This window comes from Heterodontus francisci, chromosome 11, assembly GCF_036365525.1.
Source record: "Heterodontus francisci isolate sHetFra1 chromosome 11, sHetFra1.hap1, whole genome shotgun sequence".
Taxonomy (NCBI): domain Eukaryota; kingdom Metazoa; phylum Chordata; class Chondrichthyes; order Heterodontiformes; family Heterodontidae; genus Heterodontus; species Heterodontus francisci.
In genome coordinates, this window is record NC_090381.1 from 102,040,048 (window position 1) to 102,057,629 (window position 17,582).

At 40.4% G+C, this 17,582-nt stretch overlaps 1 protein-coding gene across 3 annotated transcripts in view; it reads left to right on the forward strand.

Annotated features, from left to right (window-relative positions):
• rnf13 (ring finger protein 13) overlaps positions 1 to 17,582 on the forward strand; it is a 336,413-nt gene that overhangs the window by 255,626 nt on the left and 63,205 nt on the right. For all 3 annotated transcript variants that reach the window (XM_068042622.1, XM_068042625.1, XM_068042626.1), the window contains 2 exons: positions 4,814 to 4,919; positions 17,039 to 17,132. In XM_068042622.1, the coding sequence (XP_067898723.1) occupies positions 4,814 to 4,919; positions 17,039 to 17,132 (200 nt within the window). The remainder of the gene's footprint in view (positions 1 to 4,813; positions 4,920 to 17,038; positions 17,133 to 17,582) is intronic.

The following is a 17,582-nucleotide window of genomic DNA, read 5'->3' on the forward strand; positions in this document are numbered from 1 at the left end:
TATGGGGGCTAAGTGACAGGGCTATGAGACTTGAGTCTTTAAAATAGAACCTTGAGTTTTTTTATAATGTGCCCCTTGCTGTCTCTACAATTAGTATCTTTAAGCAATAAATATTGGCCTTGCCAGTGACGCCCACATCCCATCAGAGTACTCTTTGTTAAATGAGGTGGCCAAACCCCAAGAAGATGCTTACATTTAAAGGCGAAGTGCAATGCAATTGAAGCATTGGTGCATATGAGTGTTTACATCAATAGTAGACACAAATCAGGGACTGGAAGTTCACAGAAAATGAATTATCTGCAAATCTGTCTAAGGGGTGTAAGTGAAATGAGTTGTTCGCCACAACAACAGCAATTTATTGTGTGTAGGTAGTCAATCCTTTTAATTCTATTTATATAGAAGTATTTAGTTTAATTTTTTTAAAGAGTTAAAATTCATTTTTACTCTTTTTTTTGTTTGAACGGTCTTCAATGGAGCAGATTTAATGAATTAACGTTCATGATCAAATGTGAAGTTTTTTTTTATTCATTCATGGGATGTAGGCGTCGCTAGCCAGGCCAGCATTTATTGCCCATCCCTAATTGCCCTTGAGAAGGTGGTGGTGAGCTGCCTTCTTAAACCACTGCAGTCCATGTGGGGTAGGTACACCCACAGTGCTGTTTTTTTTTATTGACTTCGTAGCAGTTAGATACAACTGAGTGGCTTGCTAGGCCTTTTCAGAGGGCATGTAAGAGTCAACCACATTGCTGTGGGTCTGGAGTCACATGTAGGCCAGACCAGGTAAGGACAGTAGATTTCCTTCCCTGAAGGACATTAGTGAACCAGAAGTGCCCTGAAGTCAACTGATTACAGAATTGAAATGCAGCAAACAGTAAAGTTTCTTGCTACCATATGAGTATGAAAGGAGGTTATATATCTCTGAAACCTATTTCTATTATATAGGAAACCATTGTTATAAATGAACAGGAAGCAGCTAGTTCATGGGAGATGTTGCGGGTGGGGTGGGGGGGGCGGGTGTCACGGCAGCGATGGCAGGGCAAGAACAGAGCAAGAGATGGCAGCAAGTATATCTCTCCAGCAGGCTTATCACATCTGAAAGCAAAGGAGATCTTTCACAATCAGGCAGCGGCTATGAAGAAGACCCAATCTCTCTCTCAACAGGCTGGAGATCGCTATTAATTATTTCTATCACCTGGGTAAATGGGAAGAGTGAAGCACCTCTGCTCACTCTCTTGAGTTGTGTAACAAAGCCTACTGGAATTTTCATATGGAATGCCATCACTCGGAAATTGAAGTTAGCACCTTCTGCTCCTTAGCCAGTATTATGTATTAACTTCATCCACTGGCCCACAGGCAAAGAAAATCCCAGAACAAGTAGTTCCATCTTTAAATCCCTGTGCCTGGATTTAGCCACAAATTCAGAAAGGGCAGTTACAGTACAGAAATGTTATAATTTGAACCCAAATGCACGTTACATTTTAAATGGTATTTGTTCTGTTGTGTTCTCTACAGCCTCCTTTCCACTCTTCATTGAAGGAGTATCCCACAGCCACAAGATGCTGCAGACTGATTGACTGTGGCAAGGCATCCATGATAGCCGAGACACAGTCTGTCCTCGCAAAATCTAAACTTACCCATTTCCAGCAGCAGTTGCTGGATTGAAATCAGTAACTGGAATACTGGCAAATTAACCCTCCGCCACCACCATTTTCTCTAATCTAAAGGATGTTGAAGCCATATTGTATGGTCCCTATCACTTCTGTGGCTAGTTCAGCCAAAAGTAGGTTATAGTTAAGTATGAAATAGAATCTTAGAATCATACAGCACAGAAGGGGGCCATTTGGGCCATTGAGTCCGCACTGGCTATTTCCAAGAGCAGTTAGTCCTATTCTCCTGTTCTTTCCCCATCTCGCTGTCATTTTTTTCTCCTTCAAGTATTTATTCAATTTCCTTTTGAAAGCTGCAATTGAATCTGTTTCTTCACCCTATCTGGCAGTGCATTCCAAATCCTAACCAGTTGTTGCGTTAAAAAAGTTTTCCTCAAGTCGCCTGTTTCTTTTGCCAATCACCTTAAATCTGTGCCCTCTGGTTATTGGCCCTTCAGCCATTGGAAACAGTTTCTCTTTATTTACTCTATCTAAACCCTTCATAATTTTAAATAATAGCAATTAAACAGTATACAGTTAAGCAGATGGGACTACAATGTCACTTTTGTTAGTAAACTATAATAGTGAAACGAAAATTAAGTCAAACATTTGTACAGCATGGCAAGTTAATATGAATGCTTCTGAAATAACTACTTATTGTGGAAATCCATCAGTTCATTGATGTCAGCTATCAAGAAATTCAAAGCAAGGGAGAAAAAACAAGAATTAATCACACAATACAACACCTGAGATTCCTACCAGTTTTAAGAAACTTTTTTTTTCTTTTGCCATTGTTGAAGGAACAGAACCTGAAGTCAGTTGGACTTGGAAAGCTATGGCAGCAATGAATAGACTGTGTTTTATTTTGGCAGGACACTATAAACTCTGATTTTCATTTGAGCCATGTGATGACACATTGTTGAAATATGCATTACTGTTAACGACCAAGTGAGAAAGGTGTCTAGAGATCCCTCTCAGCCTTCTCCGGGTCTTACAGTAACAGGGTTTAATTTTAAACACACCGTGTTTTTAGCTCCCCCTTGGTGAATCCTTGTTCACCACTTTCCTATTATAAGGCAAAGAAACCAGCACAAATGGATTTTCTTAGGTTTAAAGAAGAAAAGTTGAAATTTATTAAACTTAAACTTTAATTCAGTTGAAGTGAAAAATTTGAGGCAATATCTGAAGGGTTTTTGTTACGGTTCTTCAAGCTCACTGAGTCCTTGATTGTAGGTAGTTCTTGCTTTTCATTGGGGCCCAGCATTCTTCTTAAACCTTGTTCACTGTAGGAGACTTTCCTCTCTTGGGATTCATGTGTCTTCAGTGGATTCAGAGGCTTGAGAAAGAGATGGGTGGGAACAGGAGAGATCTGCTCAGTTCAGGAGCAAACACTCTTTCTGCGTTCAAACTGTTTGTACAATTCAGGAAAAACCCAGGTTGCCAAGTAGGTTAGTCATGTGACTAACTGGTCTGACCTTGTCTTGGATTGTATCACCTTAGCAGTCTTTGGAATGCTCCTCTTACACACAATACTTGGTGATCAAGATCCATTGTGGGTTGAATGTGTCAGGGAATGGTCCTTTGTCCTTCCAGGCACCATCTGTTAATATGCAAATGTCTTTTCCAGCCATGCCTAATCTGTTTAACAAGTCCTTTCTTCGCACCGGTAACAGTTTAAAATCAGTGTTCATGCCAAAATTAATGAGCCTCATTCTTGGCAGTTGGGGGCCTAGCATGACAATTACTAAACCATTTCCTGGCTTGTTTTGTTTTTGTTTTAAAAAGAAAAAAAATGAGCCAGTACATAAGTTACAATCGATAGATAGCTGAGTGTCTTTGCATCAAGGGGCCAAGTGGTTGTCGAAAGTTCTTTTTCTAAGAGAGCCAGTTGAACTTTAAAGTAAAAATGAAACTTTGAGCCAGCATCAACTGAGCTGAATTTGGCACAATTTTAGTAGATATTAGAAAAGTATGATTTGGATGTTCTAGACCTACCCAAAATAGCTAACACTATAGAGCCTGCTTATTGAATAAATGCTTAAACAATTGCAATCAAACATAAGCTAATATTGAAACAATTAAAATGTTAAAAGTATAGTTTTTCTCTGCACTACGATGGTTTTCTTTTTGTAGCACAAGAAGATAGAACAGTAGAGCAGATTCTTTATTGGCCACTCACATAGCATTAGTGCATGCCTCTCAACCATTCCATTTTAATCAGGATGGCCTAACATTAAACAGCACCTTTACAAAAACTGATGTGGATTTTGGCAGCAAAATCAATAGACTTTCTGGTTATTTAAAAAGATGCTGCTGCCCACTCATCAACCTAAATTCCACCATTTCAGTACCCAGTATTTGAGCAGAATTTATCAAAGTGGTGAATTCGGAAATCATTGGCTCAGCAATTGGCAATTGCTGATTTAAAAAAAATATATATATATGTTGTCTAAAATTGCTAAAAATAGGCCTGCAGCCAGCTGATTGTCATTTATTCAAGTTTTCAATGCTTCCTTACTTTTTGGAAACACCGACACTTTATTTAATACCTATTTCTTTGGTTCCTATCTCAGCTATTGCCCAAGTCACTAGCTTCCTCTACACATTAGGTTGTAATTTTTTTAATGTTACTTACTTTCTCTTATCTTAAAAGAAATCTTATCTTTAAAAAGATTGAATTCTGATCTGAAATTTGTTGGGGCAATAACTTTAAAGTTTTTTTTTACAATTTAGTGAAGCCATGGTTGCTTTCAAAACAAACCACAAAAAAAATCCCAAATTTGAATGCTTCATCAGAATTATGCTTGCAGGTTTTAGGTGCTCGGCTGTCACAATTACATCACAGTCTAACTCCAGTGTAGTCACCGTGACATCAGACATGGTACTGCTACATGTTCAGTACCTTGTTGCATCAGGACACATGGTCACAATGGCCTCAGTTCATAAATACCAGTTCATAAAATCTGGGCTTCCTTTTTTTTGCGCAGCTGTCAACCTGTGCTGCCTACATCACTGCTAATGTAACAATGTAATCAACAAACCAATATGATGATCATTGTTGTTATGTGTATTCTAGCAGCATTTCTGGAATTATGCTTTGATGGCCATCATCAGTTACGGTATCGTAACTATCTGCAAACATTCTTTGTTATTGTGTTTCTCCACAGTGGCCATATAGTGATACTACCCGATTTTAGCCTTCCATTGGAGTACTATCTAATTCCATTCCTCATCATAGTGGGAATCTGTTTAATCCTGATTGCTGTTTTTATGGTAAGTACCTACTTAAATGTAGAATTATTGCATTGTGAAAATGCCTAACAGTAAGATGTTGCAGAGCTTGAGCTGTGTTTTGAATGTTTAATATAATGAATAGCTTACCTGTGCTTGCCTGGAATTGTTGCCTGTTGATATCCTCACCTGTACCAAGGGAATAACTATGCCCAGTGAACCTATATTGGTGGCAAAGCTATTAACATAACTTGTCTTTACCTATTCTGAGCAGGTTTCAAGCTCCTTATTTGTAAATGTATTTTTTTTTTGTTTGAAAAAATCTTTGTCAAGACAGTGTTGGGAACTTGAATATATAATCACAATTGTTCCTTTGTGCAGCCAGTAGTAACATTAAACGTGCTGTCAGTTATAATGATTCTTCCATGCAACATTTAACTCCTCTTAGACTGAGAATGTGAAATGATTCCCAACCTTTCACTTAATACACCACCAGTATAGTAAAATGGTTTAGTTTTGCAAACCATCTATTCTGAAGGTCTATTTAAATGGAGCTGAAAGAATAGTATTAATAAGTGTGAAATTCTATACTGTAGGCTTTTCCCCTCTGGGAACAGAGTGAGGTCATTGGCCCGGATTTTGCGGTCAGCAGCGAAGCGATGGCATTTGCCACTGACCTCGAGAATGCCGCCCACAAAGATCTAGTGATCTCTCTGGCGTGGATTTCACCTTTCCTGATGTCACTTTCGTTCTGGCGTCAGTTCAGGGAGATCTCTGGCATCTAACAAAAGTGTTCAAGCAGGCTAAGTATCCAGTCACTTTGAAGAATTCTCCCAGACCGCAAACCAAGAAACAAAAAACACTGATTTATTTAACCATTTTGCAAATAGCAAAATAAAGATTGGGACCTACACATGAGATTAAGGTCAAAGTTGAAATATCATAAACTTTAAAAAAAAATTAAAAATCTCTGGAATTCTTTTATCATACTGGAGAAATTTGACATTCCACAAATCTAAAGTTTGCTTCTCAAAGCCACAGAGGTTTTCACTTGTCATGATGAACAGAGTATGCCAGTAAAAATCCAGTTACATTTCAATCAATAAGGCATAACATTTTCAGAGTTTTTTTGCAGTGAGACTAATAGCATAAAAGCAGAGGTTCACATCAGTTCAAGTGATTTCTAAAACTCCCCATTGGTGGGGAGCTCAACAGCTCAGTAGTATCATGGAGCATAGTGGAGTTCATTCAGCTCATAGTATCTGTGCCGGCTCCTTAGTATAGCTTTCCAATCAGTCCCACTCTACTTCATAATACTGCATTAGTGCAAAGCTAAAGCATTGTACGATTATCTCCTCCAGGTGGCTCACACTTAACTAGGTTTTATTTTTATGCTAATTTAGACATAGCGACACTGTTCTGGGACAGAGAAATAGCCCTACCATCACTTCAAAATATAAGTCTTGTAAAATGCAGTAATTTACCTTGTGCATTCAGAGAGTATGACTGAGTTTTATCTTAACTTCCCTTGTTTTCTGAGCCAATTCTGAGTTCTCTCAACTGAAAGTGTTGGCTCCTGCATATAGAGTTCTATGGTCAGCAGACATTGTCTGATATCTTGGCCTAAATGGCGAACCTCCCTGTGTGTGAGCCTCAATAGCAGGGTGTTTGAATGGAGTGGCTCTGTGGAGAAGCAAGGAACCAGTGATGGCAACTTTTGGATTTCTGCATTTAACTTCACGTTTATGGGTGCCAGAACTTGCTGTCAGTTTTACAGTTGTAATGACAGCAAACACTGACAGTTTCAATGTAATTTCAACTGCACAATCCTGGCCATTCTGCTTGGGGCCCTTAACAGCCATCATATAAGTAGAAGCTTCAATTCCATTTTCTGAACTGGAGTGATCTTGGGTTCCAGAATGGAAAAAAGAAAGACTTGCATTTATTATTGTGTCTTCCACAACCTCGGGACATCCCAAAGTGCTTGAAAGCCAATGAATTACTTTTGAAGTGTAGTCATGTCAGCCTATTTGCATGCAGCAAGATTTCTGCCACGAACAGCAATGACCACATCATCTGTTATTGGTGGTGTTGATTAAGGGGTAACTAGGACGCTGGGTGAAGTTGTCTGCTATTCGTCAAAAAGTAACACATGATATTCTAGGTCCACATGAGAAGGCACTTGAAGCCTTAATGTCTCATCCAAAAAAACAGTGATCACTTATTTTATATCTCTTGGTGCTGTCAGCCAGAGGATCTGATATTGGTGTAACTAAGACTGCAGTCTAATCTCAAGAATCAGATAACTGATGTAAACAGATCAGTCTTTGTTCCTTTGCTTGTTGATGTGATCTGAACCATTTGATTAGATTATACCCTTGCAATCATTCTTGGGTACCCATTTACTCTCGTAAAGATCTGCACTTTTTGATTAGATTACTTGTCTAGTAATCATTTATAGGTATCTATAGAATAATGAAAACCTGGATATGATTGCCAGGTAATAATCCAGTCAAGGGGTTCAGATGGTTTGTTTATTGATCTATATATAATGTCTATAAATCTCTGGATAAATTATAATTACGTCCAGGAATCTACTATTCCATATATAATTAACTTGAACTTTATACGTATCTGTAAAAGGGAAATTCCTGTGCTCTGGCGACATAACTGATTTTTAAAAACAAACTTGATCTGTGCCAAGTGTTCATTGGAGTTTCTAATTTTGGCTCCATAATTTGAGAAGCTTAGATCTAGTTTACCATTTAATGGGTTAGTTGTTACAACTGAAATGATGTAAAATCCTGAACTTAGTCTTATTTACTTGAATTCTTTCCCTAACATAATTGTTTAAAAACATTCTTTTGAATTCAATCATGAATTTTTAAAATCCGTGTTTAGCAAAGAATTTTCTGTATTAGACACTGAATTAATATTTCAAATTTTAACTAGGCTTTCATGCAGACCTCATTTAATGTAATCATTAGTCAAAACGAGTATATTTAAAATTTATTTCAGCTACTTTTAGGGATGTTCTCTTTTGGCTTTATTAACGAATAGCTGTCTCTAAAGGAGCTTTGGAAGAATTTTTGATGCACCAGCCAGATATTCTTAAAAATGGCATTACTTGCCATCCCTGATTTTTAAAAAAAATAAAAGTTTACTAATGTCCAAGATGATGGCAAACAAATTAAGTTAACTAAGTTTTGTATTAAACCAAGTTCCCCACTAGGGTCTCCACACACCAGTATCCGACCCAAAGGATGGGCAAGTGACCTATCAATGTTGATTTATAACCAGCAGCTAAGAGGTGTAATTGAGTGACATAGGTGACTTAACCACTGATTTTTGTTCCCTTGGCTTCTACTTGACACTTCCCTAATGACTGGATGACATCAGGAATTCTTATAGGGAATTCCTACTTCTTCTCATTCTGGCACGGTACTTTAGTGCACAATCCCATCAGGTTGCCCCCATGAAGATAACCTTTTTAAAATATTCAGAATATAGCCGTCTACTTGACCTGCCTCGTACAATATTCGATATTTACTTGGCAGCAACGCACTACGCAATTCCACTTTTATATATTCAGAAAAAGATATCGTCTATAAAAATATTAATGCTTTTGTCAGTGTTACTATTTCAACAGTCAGACCAAAATGCATTGGTATATATATAAAATTTAATACAGCTAAAATATATATAAGCTGTGTGGTGGAGTTTCCTGGTTTGGTGAGAGTGCTTTCGAGAGGAACTGTGTACAAAACTGATAGTTCCATGAAAAGATCACCAATATAGGAATTGATCTATATTTGAGCCAAAAAAGCCGTATGACTTATTGTTGACTATGCAAAATTGTTTCCAATCTTATGTTTTTGCAGTCCTTAAAGGGAAATTTTGTGTTCACTTAAGTTGCTGTCTGGTTCTAAATACTTTAAATCTTGTGTTTGCTAGTGTTATGATCACCTAGTTCATGGTTTGTATTAATATTTTAGAGGTCACTATTAGTTTTGGAGAATTAAATGTGTAGCTGTAAGAATTTCAAAAGGTTGCAGACCACCCAAGATTTTAAGTTCAAAGAGCTCTCCGTGAGTGCTTACAGAGACAGAGTTATAGAGAGGTGAGAGACATAAAATAGCAGGTGGACTTGTTTAGTTGGGAGTTGAAGCCATAAAGTCTAGAAAGGATTGCTCTGTCATTGTTAGCAATATCAATTATTGATGTGGGTATCAGAAATCAAAGAGATGTTTTGAGAGTTGGAGGTAATTAGTTTAAATTGCTATCCAGCACATCCCACTTGTGCCACATGTCTATGGAGATTGATGATGCAGGGGTTGCCTGTTGGTCAGGTGTTTTTTTTTTCTCTCTCTGTGCTTGCTGACACAGACAGTCAGTTGGCTTTTGGAAAGCAGTTGGATCTGAAAGCAGCTGGGCTCAGGAGCAAAAAGACCATCGGGAACCACAGGTGTTTCTGTTTTGAGTAAGGCAATGCTCAAGCTGGGAAGTCCAGATTCAGGAGGAGTTGGAAAGGAACTGAAGGATTTGCCTAGCCAGATGCTGGAGGGAGAAATCTCATCCCTCGAAAGACTGTTGAGAAATTAAGGAAAAGTGAAGTGAATTCCTAAGAGCTATGGTACACTTTGGATTGGTCCCAGGAGAAGTGAACAAACTGCCAATATCCTATAAAGTGTAGGAGAACTCTTGAAGTGGAAGTAAGTCAAACGGGGATGCTCTATTGAGATTTAGAGTTTAAAGTATACATCTTCATGTTCTGTTAAGATTTTAACTTTAAAGTATAAATGATTTCAAATTGTAATGTTAGTGTTTTCCTTTGTTTAACTTTGTACAGTAAAAATTTTTTGTTTAAAACGCGCAATTCTGTGGTGTAATTCTTCTAGTAATAACTGGGAATTCGACTTTCTTTTGTTAAAAGTTAATGGTCCCTAATGAGATCGTGACACTAGTGACTATCGCTTCTTGTTTCTGTTGTCATCATTTTTAAATGCTGGTTAGAGGCAACCTGGAAGCAGACATTTTGTGTAGTATTTCTCCCTGTTGCAGTGTCATGAATTTCTGCTCTAGTAAATGTTGTGGTTATGCCTTTCTTAAAATCTCTTGCCCAGGCCAGAAGGACAAGGGCAGCAGATGCATGGGAACACCACCACCTGCAGATTCCCCTCCAAGCCACACGCCAACCTGACTTGAAACTATATTGCTGTTCCTTCACTGTCGCTGGGTCAAAATCCTGCAACTCCCTTCCGAACAGCACTATGGGTGTACCTACAACCCAAGGACTGCAGTGGTTCAAGAAGGCAGCTCACCACCACCTTCTCGAGGGCAGTTAGGGATGGGCAATAAATTCTGGCCTAGCCAGCGACACCCACATCCCATGAACGAATAAAAAATCAGGGTTTCTGCTTGAGCACTCGTCAGCTTGCGATTTTCTCTTTGCCATTGACAGGCGAATCACCATTGTAGAGCTCACGGCAGAAAACCCCAACCATTGACCCGCTTTGTGAGGTCAAGGTTGGGAGAAGAGGTCCTACACAAATGTCTGTGCGCCGACTGCCTTTAACCTACTTTAATAGCATAAAATATGGCAACTGTGAGATTTGTTAGAATATTTAAATTTATTTGGCCATTTAGCATTACCCACTCCATGTCCTATTTCCTTAAAGTCCTGTTTAACATAAAAAAGTCTTGCATTTATATAGTGTCTTTAATGATCTTGGGATGTCCCAAAGTGTTTTACAGCTAATTAAATACTTTTTAAGGGTAGTAACGGTCATAATGTAGGAAATGCAGCAGCCAATTTATGTACAGCAAGCTCCCACAAACAGCAATGAGATCATGACCAACATACCTAAAAGAAAATCATCTGGTTGAGGGATAATTATTGGCTAAGGCATCCCTGCTCCTGAGGGGTAAATATTGGAGAATGTAAGGTGATTGGTGAGTAACTGCTGTAAGGGAGTGTCTGTAAATAGCTAGGTTAGTACACTGCTGTTAGGGTTCATGTGTAAATAGCTGGAAATTAGAAAAGCGTCAAAATGTTTAAATAGAAGAGAAGTAATAAGGTGGTGAGTCTACTGCTTTTTTTAAATGGTAAGGTTTATTGTAGTATACAGGTTTAAATTAGCACAGTAAGTGGTGGTAAGGAGAGGCATGAATTAAAAATGATTAATTAAGAAAGTAATCAGTTAGTTAATTAAACATAAGGATGGCAGGGCAGATGATATGTTACTGCTGCAATATGTGGGAGCTCGTGGACACAAGTGTGATCCACGGCAGCCACGTCTGCAGTAAGTGTCTACGGCTTGAGGAGCTATGGCTCAGAGTTGATGAGCTGGAGGCCACGCTACAGACACTGCGATGCATCAAGCAGGGGAAAAGTTACCTGAGTCACACCCCTTTGGATAGGGTCCTGATTTGGTCAGTGGTCAGTAATAGGGGGGTGTGACTGCAAGTGAGACAGGTATGGGGATCGAGAAGGCAGAAGTGGAGGAGCCTCAGCCCTTGCAAATGTCCAACAGGTTTGAGGTTCTTTCAACTTGAATGGGTGAGAGGGAGGGCTGCAGGGTGGATGTGCCAACTGACCATGGCGCCATAGTACAGGAAGCCATCCAAGCGGGGGAGTAAATAGGAATGTAGTGGTAGTAGGAGACAGTATAGTCAGGGGGGTAGATGCAATTCTCTGCAGTCAAGAGCGAGAGTCCAGAAGGCTGTATTGCCTGCCCGGGGCCAGGGTTGGGGACATGTGCTCAGAGCTGGAGAGGAACTTGCAGTGGGAGGGGGAGGTTCCAGTTTTCGTGGTCCACGTGGGTACAACGACCTAGATAGGACCAGGAAAGAAGTTCTGCATAGGGATTATGAGCAGCTAGGGGCTAAATTAAAAAGCGCAACTTCAAAGGTAGTAATCTCAGCATTATTACCTGAGCCGTGAGCAAATTGGCACAGGGTAAATAAGATTAGAGAGTTAAATGCGTGGCTTAAAGATTGGTGTGGGAGAAATGAGTTTTGATTCATGGGGCACTGGCACCAGTACTGGGGAAAGTGGGAGCTGTACTGTTGGGACGGTCTTCACCTGAGCCATGCTGGGACCAGTGTTCTGGCGAGTTTTTTTTTAATTCATTCATGGGATGTGGGCATCGCTGACATTGCCCATCTCTAACTGCATTTGAGAAGGTGGTGGTGAACTGCCTTCTTGAACTGCTGCAGTCCTTGTGGTGTAGGTACACCAACAGTGCAGCTAGGAAAGGAGTTCCATGATTTTGAGGAGTCATGAATGGTGCTGAACATTGTGCAATCATCAGCGAACATCCGCACTTCTGACCTTATGATAGAGGGAAGATCATTGATGAAGCAACTGAAGATGGTTGGGTCTAGGACACTGCCCTGAGGAACTGCAGTGATGTCCTGGGACTGAGTTGATTGACCTCCAATAACCACAACCTTCCTTTGTGCTAGGTATGACTCCAACCAGAGGACAGTTTTCCCCCTGATTCCCATTGACTCCAGTTTTGCTAGAGCTCCTTGATGCCATACTCAGTCGAATGCTGCTTTGATGTCAAGGGCAGTAACTCTTGCCTCACCTCTGGAGTTCAGCTCTTTTGTTCATGTTTGGACAAAGGCTATAATGAGGTCAGGAGCTGAGTGGCCTTGGCAGAACCCAAACTGAGCGTCACTGAGCAGGTTATTGCTGAGCAAGTGCCGCTTGATAGCATTGTCAACAACCCTTCCATCACTTTGCTGATGATCGAGAGCAGACTGATAGGGCGGTAATTGGCTGGGTTGGATTTGTCCTGCATTTTGTTGACAGGACATACCTGGGCAATTTTCCACATTGCTGGGTAGATTCCAGTGCTGTAGCTGTACTGGAACAACTTGGCTATAACTAGGGCAGTAGAGAGGGCTTTAAACTATGTAGTGAGGGGGCGAGGGATCAAGTGAGGGAAGATGTGATAAGTTAGAGAGAGAAGCAAAGGCAAGAGAGCAATGTAGCAATAGGGAATTGATGATCTGAGTGTGACAGGAAGGGAAGATTGGAGGGAAGCAAAACTGGTAACATGAAGTAGAAAAGTAGTAAGCGTAAAAGTAGAAGACAGACAAAGCGAAAGCAAGCATCAAATAGGATCAGAATGCAGAATAATTTTAAAAAGACAAAGTTAAGGGCATCCTATCTGAATGCAGGCAGCATTCGCAACAAGGTAAATGATTTGAAGGCACAGATAGAGGTAAATGGGTATGATTTAATTGCCATTACAGAGACATGGTTGCAGGGTGACCAAGACTGGGAACTGAATATTCAAGGATATTTGTCATTTAGGAAGGATAAGCAAAAAGGAAAAGGAAGTGGGGTAGCGCTGTTAATCAGGGATGAGATCAGTACATTAGCAAGACAGGATCTTCGATCAAAAGATTAAGATATAGAATCAATTTGCGTGGAGCTAAGAAACAGCAAGGGGCAGCAAATATTGGTGGGAGTTGTTTATAGGCTACCAAACAGTTGTGGTAATGCTTAACATTGTAATAATCAGTAAATTAGAGGTACATGTAGCATGGGTGATAAGAGTAATCATGGGCGATTTCAAATTACACATAGACTGGGTAAACCTAATCAGCACTGATGCTGTGGAGGTTGAATTCCTGGAGTGTGTGCGAGATGGGTTTCTGGAGCAGTATGTTGAAGAACCAACGAGGGATCGGGCTGTTTTAGATTTAGTATTATGTAATGAGAAAGGGCTAATTAATAACCTTGCTGTGAAGGAACCTTTGGGAAATAGGGCGGCGCAGTGGTTAGCACTGCAGCCTCACAGCTCCAGGGACCCGGGTTCGATTCTGGGTACTGCCTGTGCGGAGTTTGCAAGTTCTCCCTGTGACCGCGTGGGTTTTCGCCAGGTGCTCCGGTTTCCTCCCACAGCCAAAGACTTGCAGGTTGATAGGTAAATTGGTCATTGTAAATTGCCCCTAGTGTAGGTAGGTGGTAGGGATTATGGGATTACTGCAGGGTTAATATAAATGGGTGGTTGTTGGTCGGCACAGACTTGGTGGGCCGAAGGGCCTGTTTCAGTGCTGTATCTCTAAATAAATAAATAAATATGAGAACATTAAGTTTGAAAGTGATATAGTTCATTCTGAAACAAGAGTCTTCAATCTGAACAAAAGAAACTTTGAAGGTATGAGGGGCAAGCTGGCTATAGTGAATTGGGAAAATACACTAAAAGACTTGATAGTAGACACGCAATGGTTAATATTCCTCAAAGACACAAAAACCCAACAGGAAAGATGAATCAACCATGGCTAACAAAAGAAGTTAAAGATTGCATTAGGTCAAACGAAGTGGCTTACAAGGCTGCCAGAAAAACTGGTAAGCCCAAGGATTGAGAGCAAAGGATGCCCAAGAAACTGATAAAGAAAGGGAAAAGAGAATATGAATGCAAGCTAGCGAGAAACATAAAGGTGGACTGTAAAAGTATGTGAAAAGGAAAAGATTAGCAAGGACAAATGTGAGTCCTTTACAGGCAAAGACAGGAGAATTTATAATGGAGAATAGGGAAATGGTGGAGAAACTAAACAATTACTTTGTGTTTGTCTTCATGGAGGACAGGAGTAAAGAAGTCTAGCTGCAATTGTATAGAAACCGCTTGGAGTATTGTGTACAGTTTTGGTCTCCTTATCTCCTATATACTTGCCATTGAGGGAGTGCAACGTAGGTTCGCTGGGCTAATCCCTGGGATGGCGGGATCCTCTTATGAGGAGAGATTGAAGAAACTGAGCCTGTATTCTCTAGAGTTTCTAAGAATGAGAGACAATCTCATCAAAACTTACAAAATTCTTACAGGGCATGACAGGGTAGATGTAGATGAGATGTTTCCCCTGGCGGATGAGTTCAGAACCAGGGGACAGAGTCTCAGAATATGGGGTAGGCCATTTAAGACTGAGATGAGGAATTTCTTCACTCAGAGGGCTGTGGAAGCTTAATCATTGAGCATGTTCAAGACAGAAATCGATGGATATCTGGACACTAATGGCATGAACAGATATGGGGATAGCGTGGTTCAGTGGCATTGAGGTAGATGATCAGCCATGATCTAATTGAATGGCAGAGCAGGCTCGATGGGCTGAGTGGCCCACTCCTGCTCCTATGTTCCTAATTCCCCTGTTCCTCTTTGAAATGGTACCAGGGATCTTTTACCACCTCCTGAGAGGGCAGATGGTGCCTTGGTTTCATGTCTCATCTGAAAGACAGCATTTCCAACAGTGCAGCAGTCCTTCATAATTGCTCTGGACTGTCATCCTTGATGTTGTGCTCGAGTCTCTGGTGTGGGACTTGAGCCCACGACCTTTGGACTCAGGAGGCGAGAGTGTTAACCCGACACTTCATAACTTTATTGCCTGTTTTCCTTGAGCTGAACTTAATATCACGCTCAGTCAATCGATTAGACAGTTTGCTTGCACCTCTTAACATTGGCTATGTCCTATTTCACCACCAGCTGAAACACCCATTACTCCTTGATATCTCAGAAGGTGTCCTTAATGGCTTCCTAAGCTCCACCCTATGTCCAATTCAACTCATCCAAAGCTGCTTGCATTCTATCCAGTATTAGTCTTGTATGCCTATTGCCTCCATCCTCACTAACTTCCTTTGCCTGACCACTCCTACACGTTGACTTTAAAATCCTCATCGTCAATCATCCTATTATCTTGCCCCACTCTACATCTGAATCTTCTGCAATCCTATGTCCCACCACATGTCTGTTGCTCTTCCCACTAGTAATGAATGACAGAACCTTCAGCCATTGAGTGTGTGCTTTTTTTTTGCCTAAGCACCCCTCATCCCCCAGCTTTGCAACCTCACCTGCTCCTAATTTAGCATTAAATGGTCAGTTTTACTTTGTGAGCCCTCGAGCGTGATTGACATTGAAAATGTCAGTGGTACACTGGCACAGGAGGAGCTGTTGCACTACACTTAGGGTTAACTTGTGCTGTTGGGGAAGAGTAGGAAATTTTTTTTATGTAATCGCCCATTGGCTGAAATAAGTCTGTCCTGAGATTGTTTGATTCAGGTACTGAATGCTAAATGGGATAAGTGTTTCATTCCCTAGCACTAACATCCTTCACCTTGAGCACAAAAATCCACAGAAATGACAAAAATGCTTCCTGCCACCCAGTAGTCTTGGACAGAGCCCGTCACCCTGACCAGTTGCCCATAGACCAACAGGAGATGTTCCTTCTGTGTAAAAACAGCACTATGTGGCGGAAGTATTAATAGAGATTTAACTTTGTCTTTTTTTAAAATTTGTTTTGATCATTCTGCTTAAATGTGACTTGGAGGCTACACTCTTGTTAGTTCAAGTTCCACTCCACACACTTCAGCACATAATCTTGGCTGACACTTCGCTGCACTACTGAGGGGGTGATGTGCAGTTGGCGGTGCTGTCCTTTAGATGAGACATTAAACCAAGGCCCTGTCTGCTGTCTCAGCTGTAATTAAAATATCCCATGGCACTATTCGAAGAAGAGCAGTGGAGTTCTCCCAGTGTCCTGGTGGATATGATCCTGATCCCTCAACCTTCATTAATTTTTTTTAAAGCCTGGTCATTTATTTCATTGCTGTTTGTGGGAGCTTGCTGTACACAAATTGGTGGCCATTGTTTTTATGTTATATAAGTACCTAATATTCTGTAAAGAACTTCAAGACATTGAGGTCATGAAAGGTGTTCTATAAATGCAAGTAAAAGATCCCGTGGCACTATTTTTAATAAGAGCAGCAGTGTTATTCCTGGTGTCCTGGCCAATATTTATCCCTCAATCAACATCACAAAAACAGATTATCTGTTCGTTATCACATTGCTGTTTGTCGGAGCTTGCTGTGTACAAATTGGCAGCCGCATTTCCTACATTACAACAGATACTACACTTCAAAAGTACATAATTGGCTGTAAAACGTTTTGAGAAATCCCGTGGTCGTGAAAAGCACGAAATAAATGTTGTCTTTTTTATGACTCTTTCTTTGAATATGGATCCCATTTGAGATTGAGTGAGATAAGATGGGATAATTTTGCCTAAAATAACAGAAAAGATCTTTCAATTTGGTGTACGCGTATTCTAGAATAAATCAATCTTACAAAATATCTCTCTTTCTTTCACTCACTTCCTAGATTTCAAAGTTTATTCAAGATCGACACAGGGCAAGAAGGAACAGGTTGCGTAAAGATCAGTTGAAAAAACTTCCAGTGCACAAATTCATAAAGGGTAAGTGATTCTTATTTTTAATCTGGCTGAAGAATTAATTTGTAGTCAGTAGGAAATTGTGCAGTGATTTTTGCACAAGAACGACTTTCATACTGCGGCCTTTTGGGACATTCGAGTAAGTGGTGTAAAGGAGACCAAAGAACTGAAACCCATGCAGACAGTTGAACAAGAACACATTTCTCTGGCAATTAGATGAATGTTGAGGACTGCAAGGGATGGGTGGGGAGAAGGAGAAGTAGGAGAACTGTAAGGAAGGGGCAGGAGGATGTCTGAGGTAGGTGGGGGCACCCCTCATGGCTCAATGGAGGAAAAAAATGAAAAATCAAGGGCAGGCAAAAACTTTGGATTTATTGGGATGACAGTAATAGGGCAGGAGTATAAGCATTGGTGGGATAGGTGCCGGGCAGAAAAGATTTAGAAGAGCAGTTGAGAGACCACACAGACTTGGGA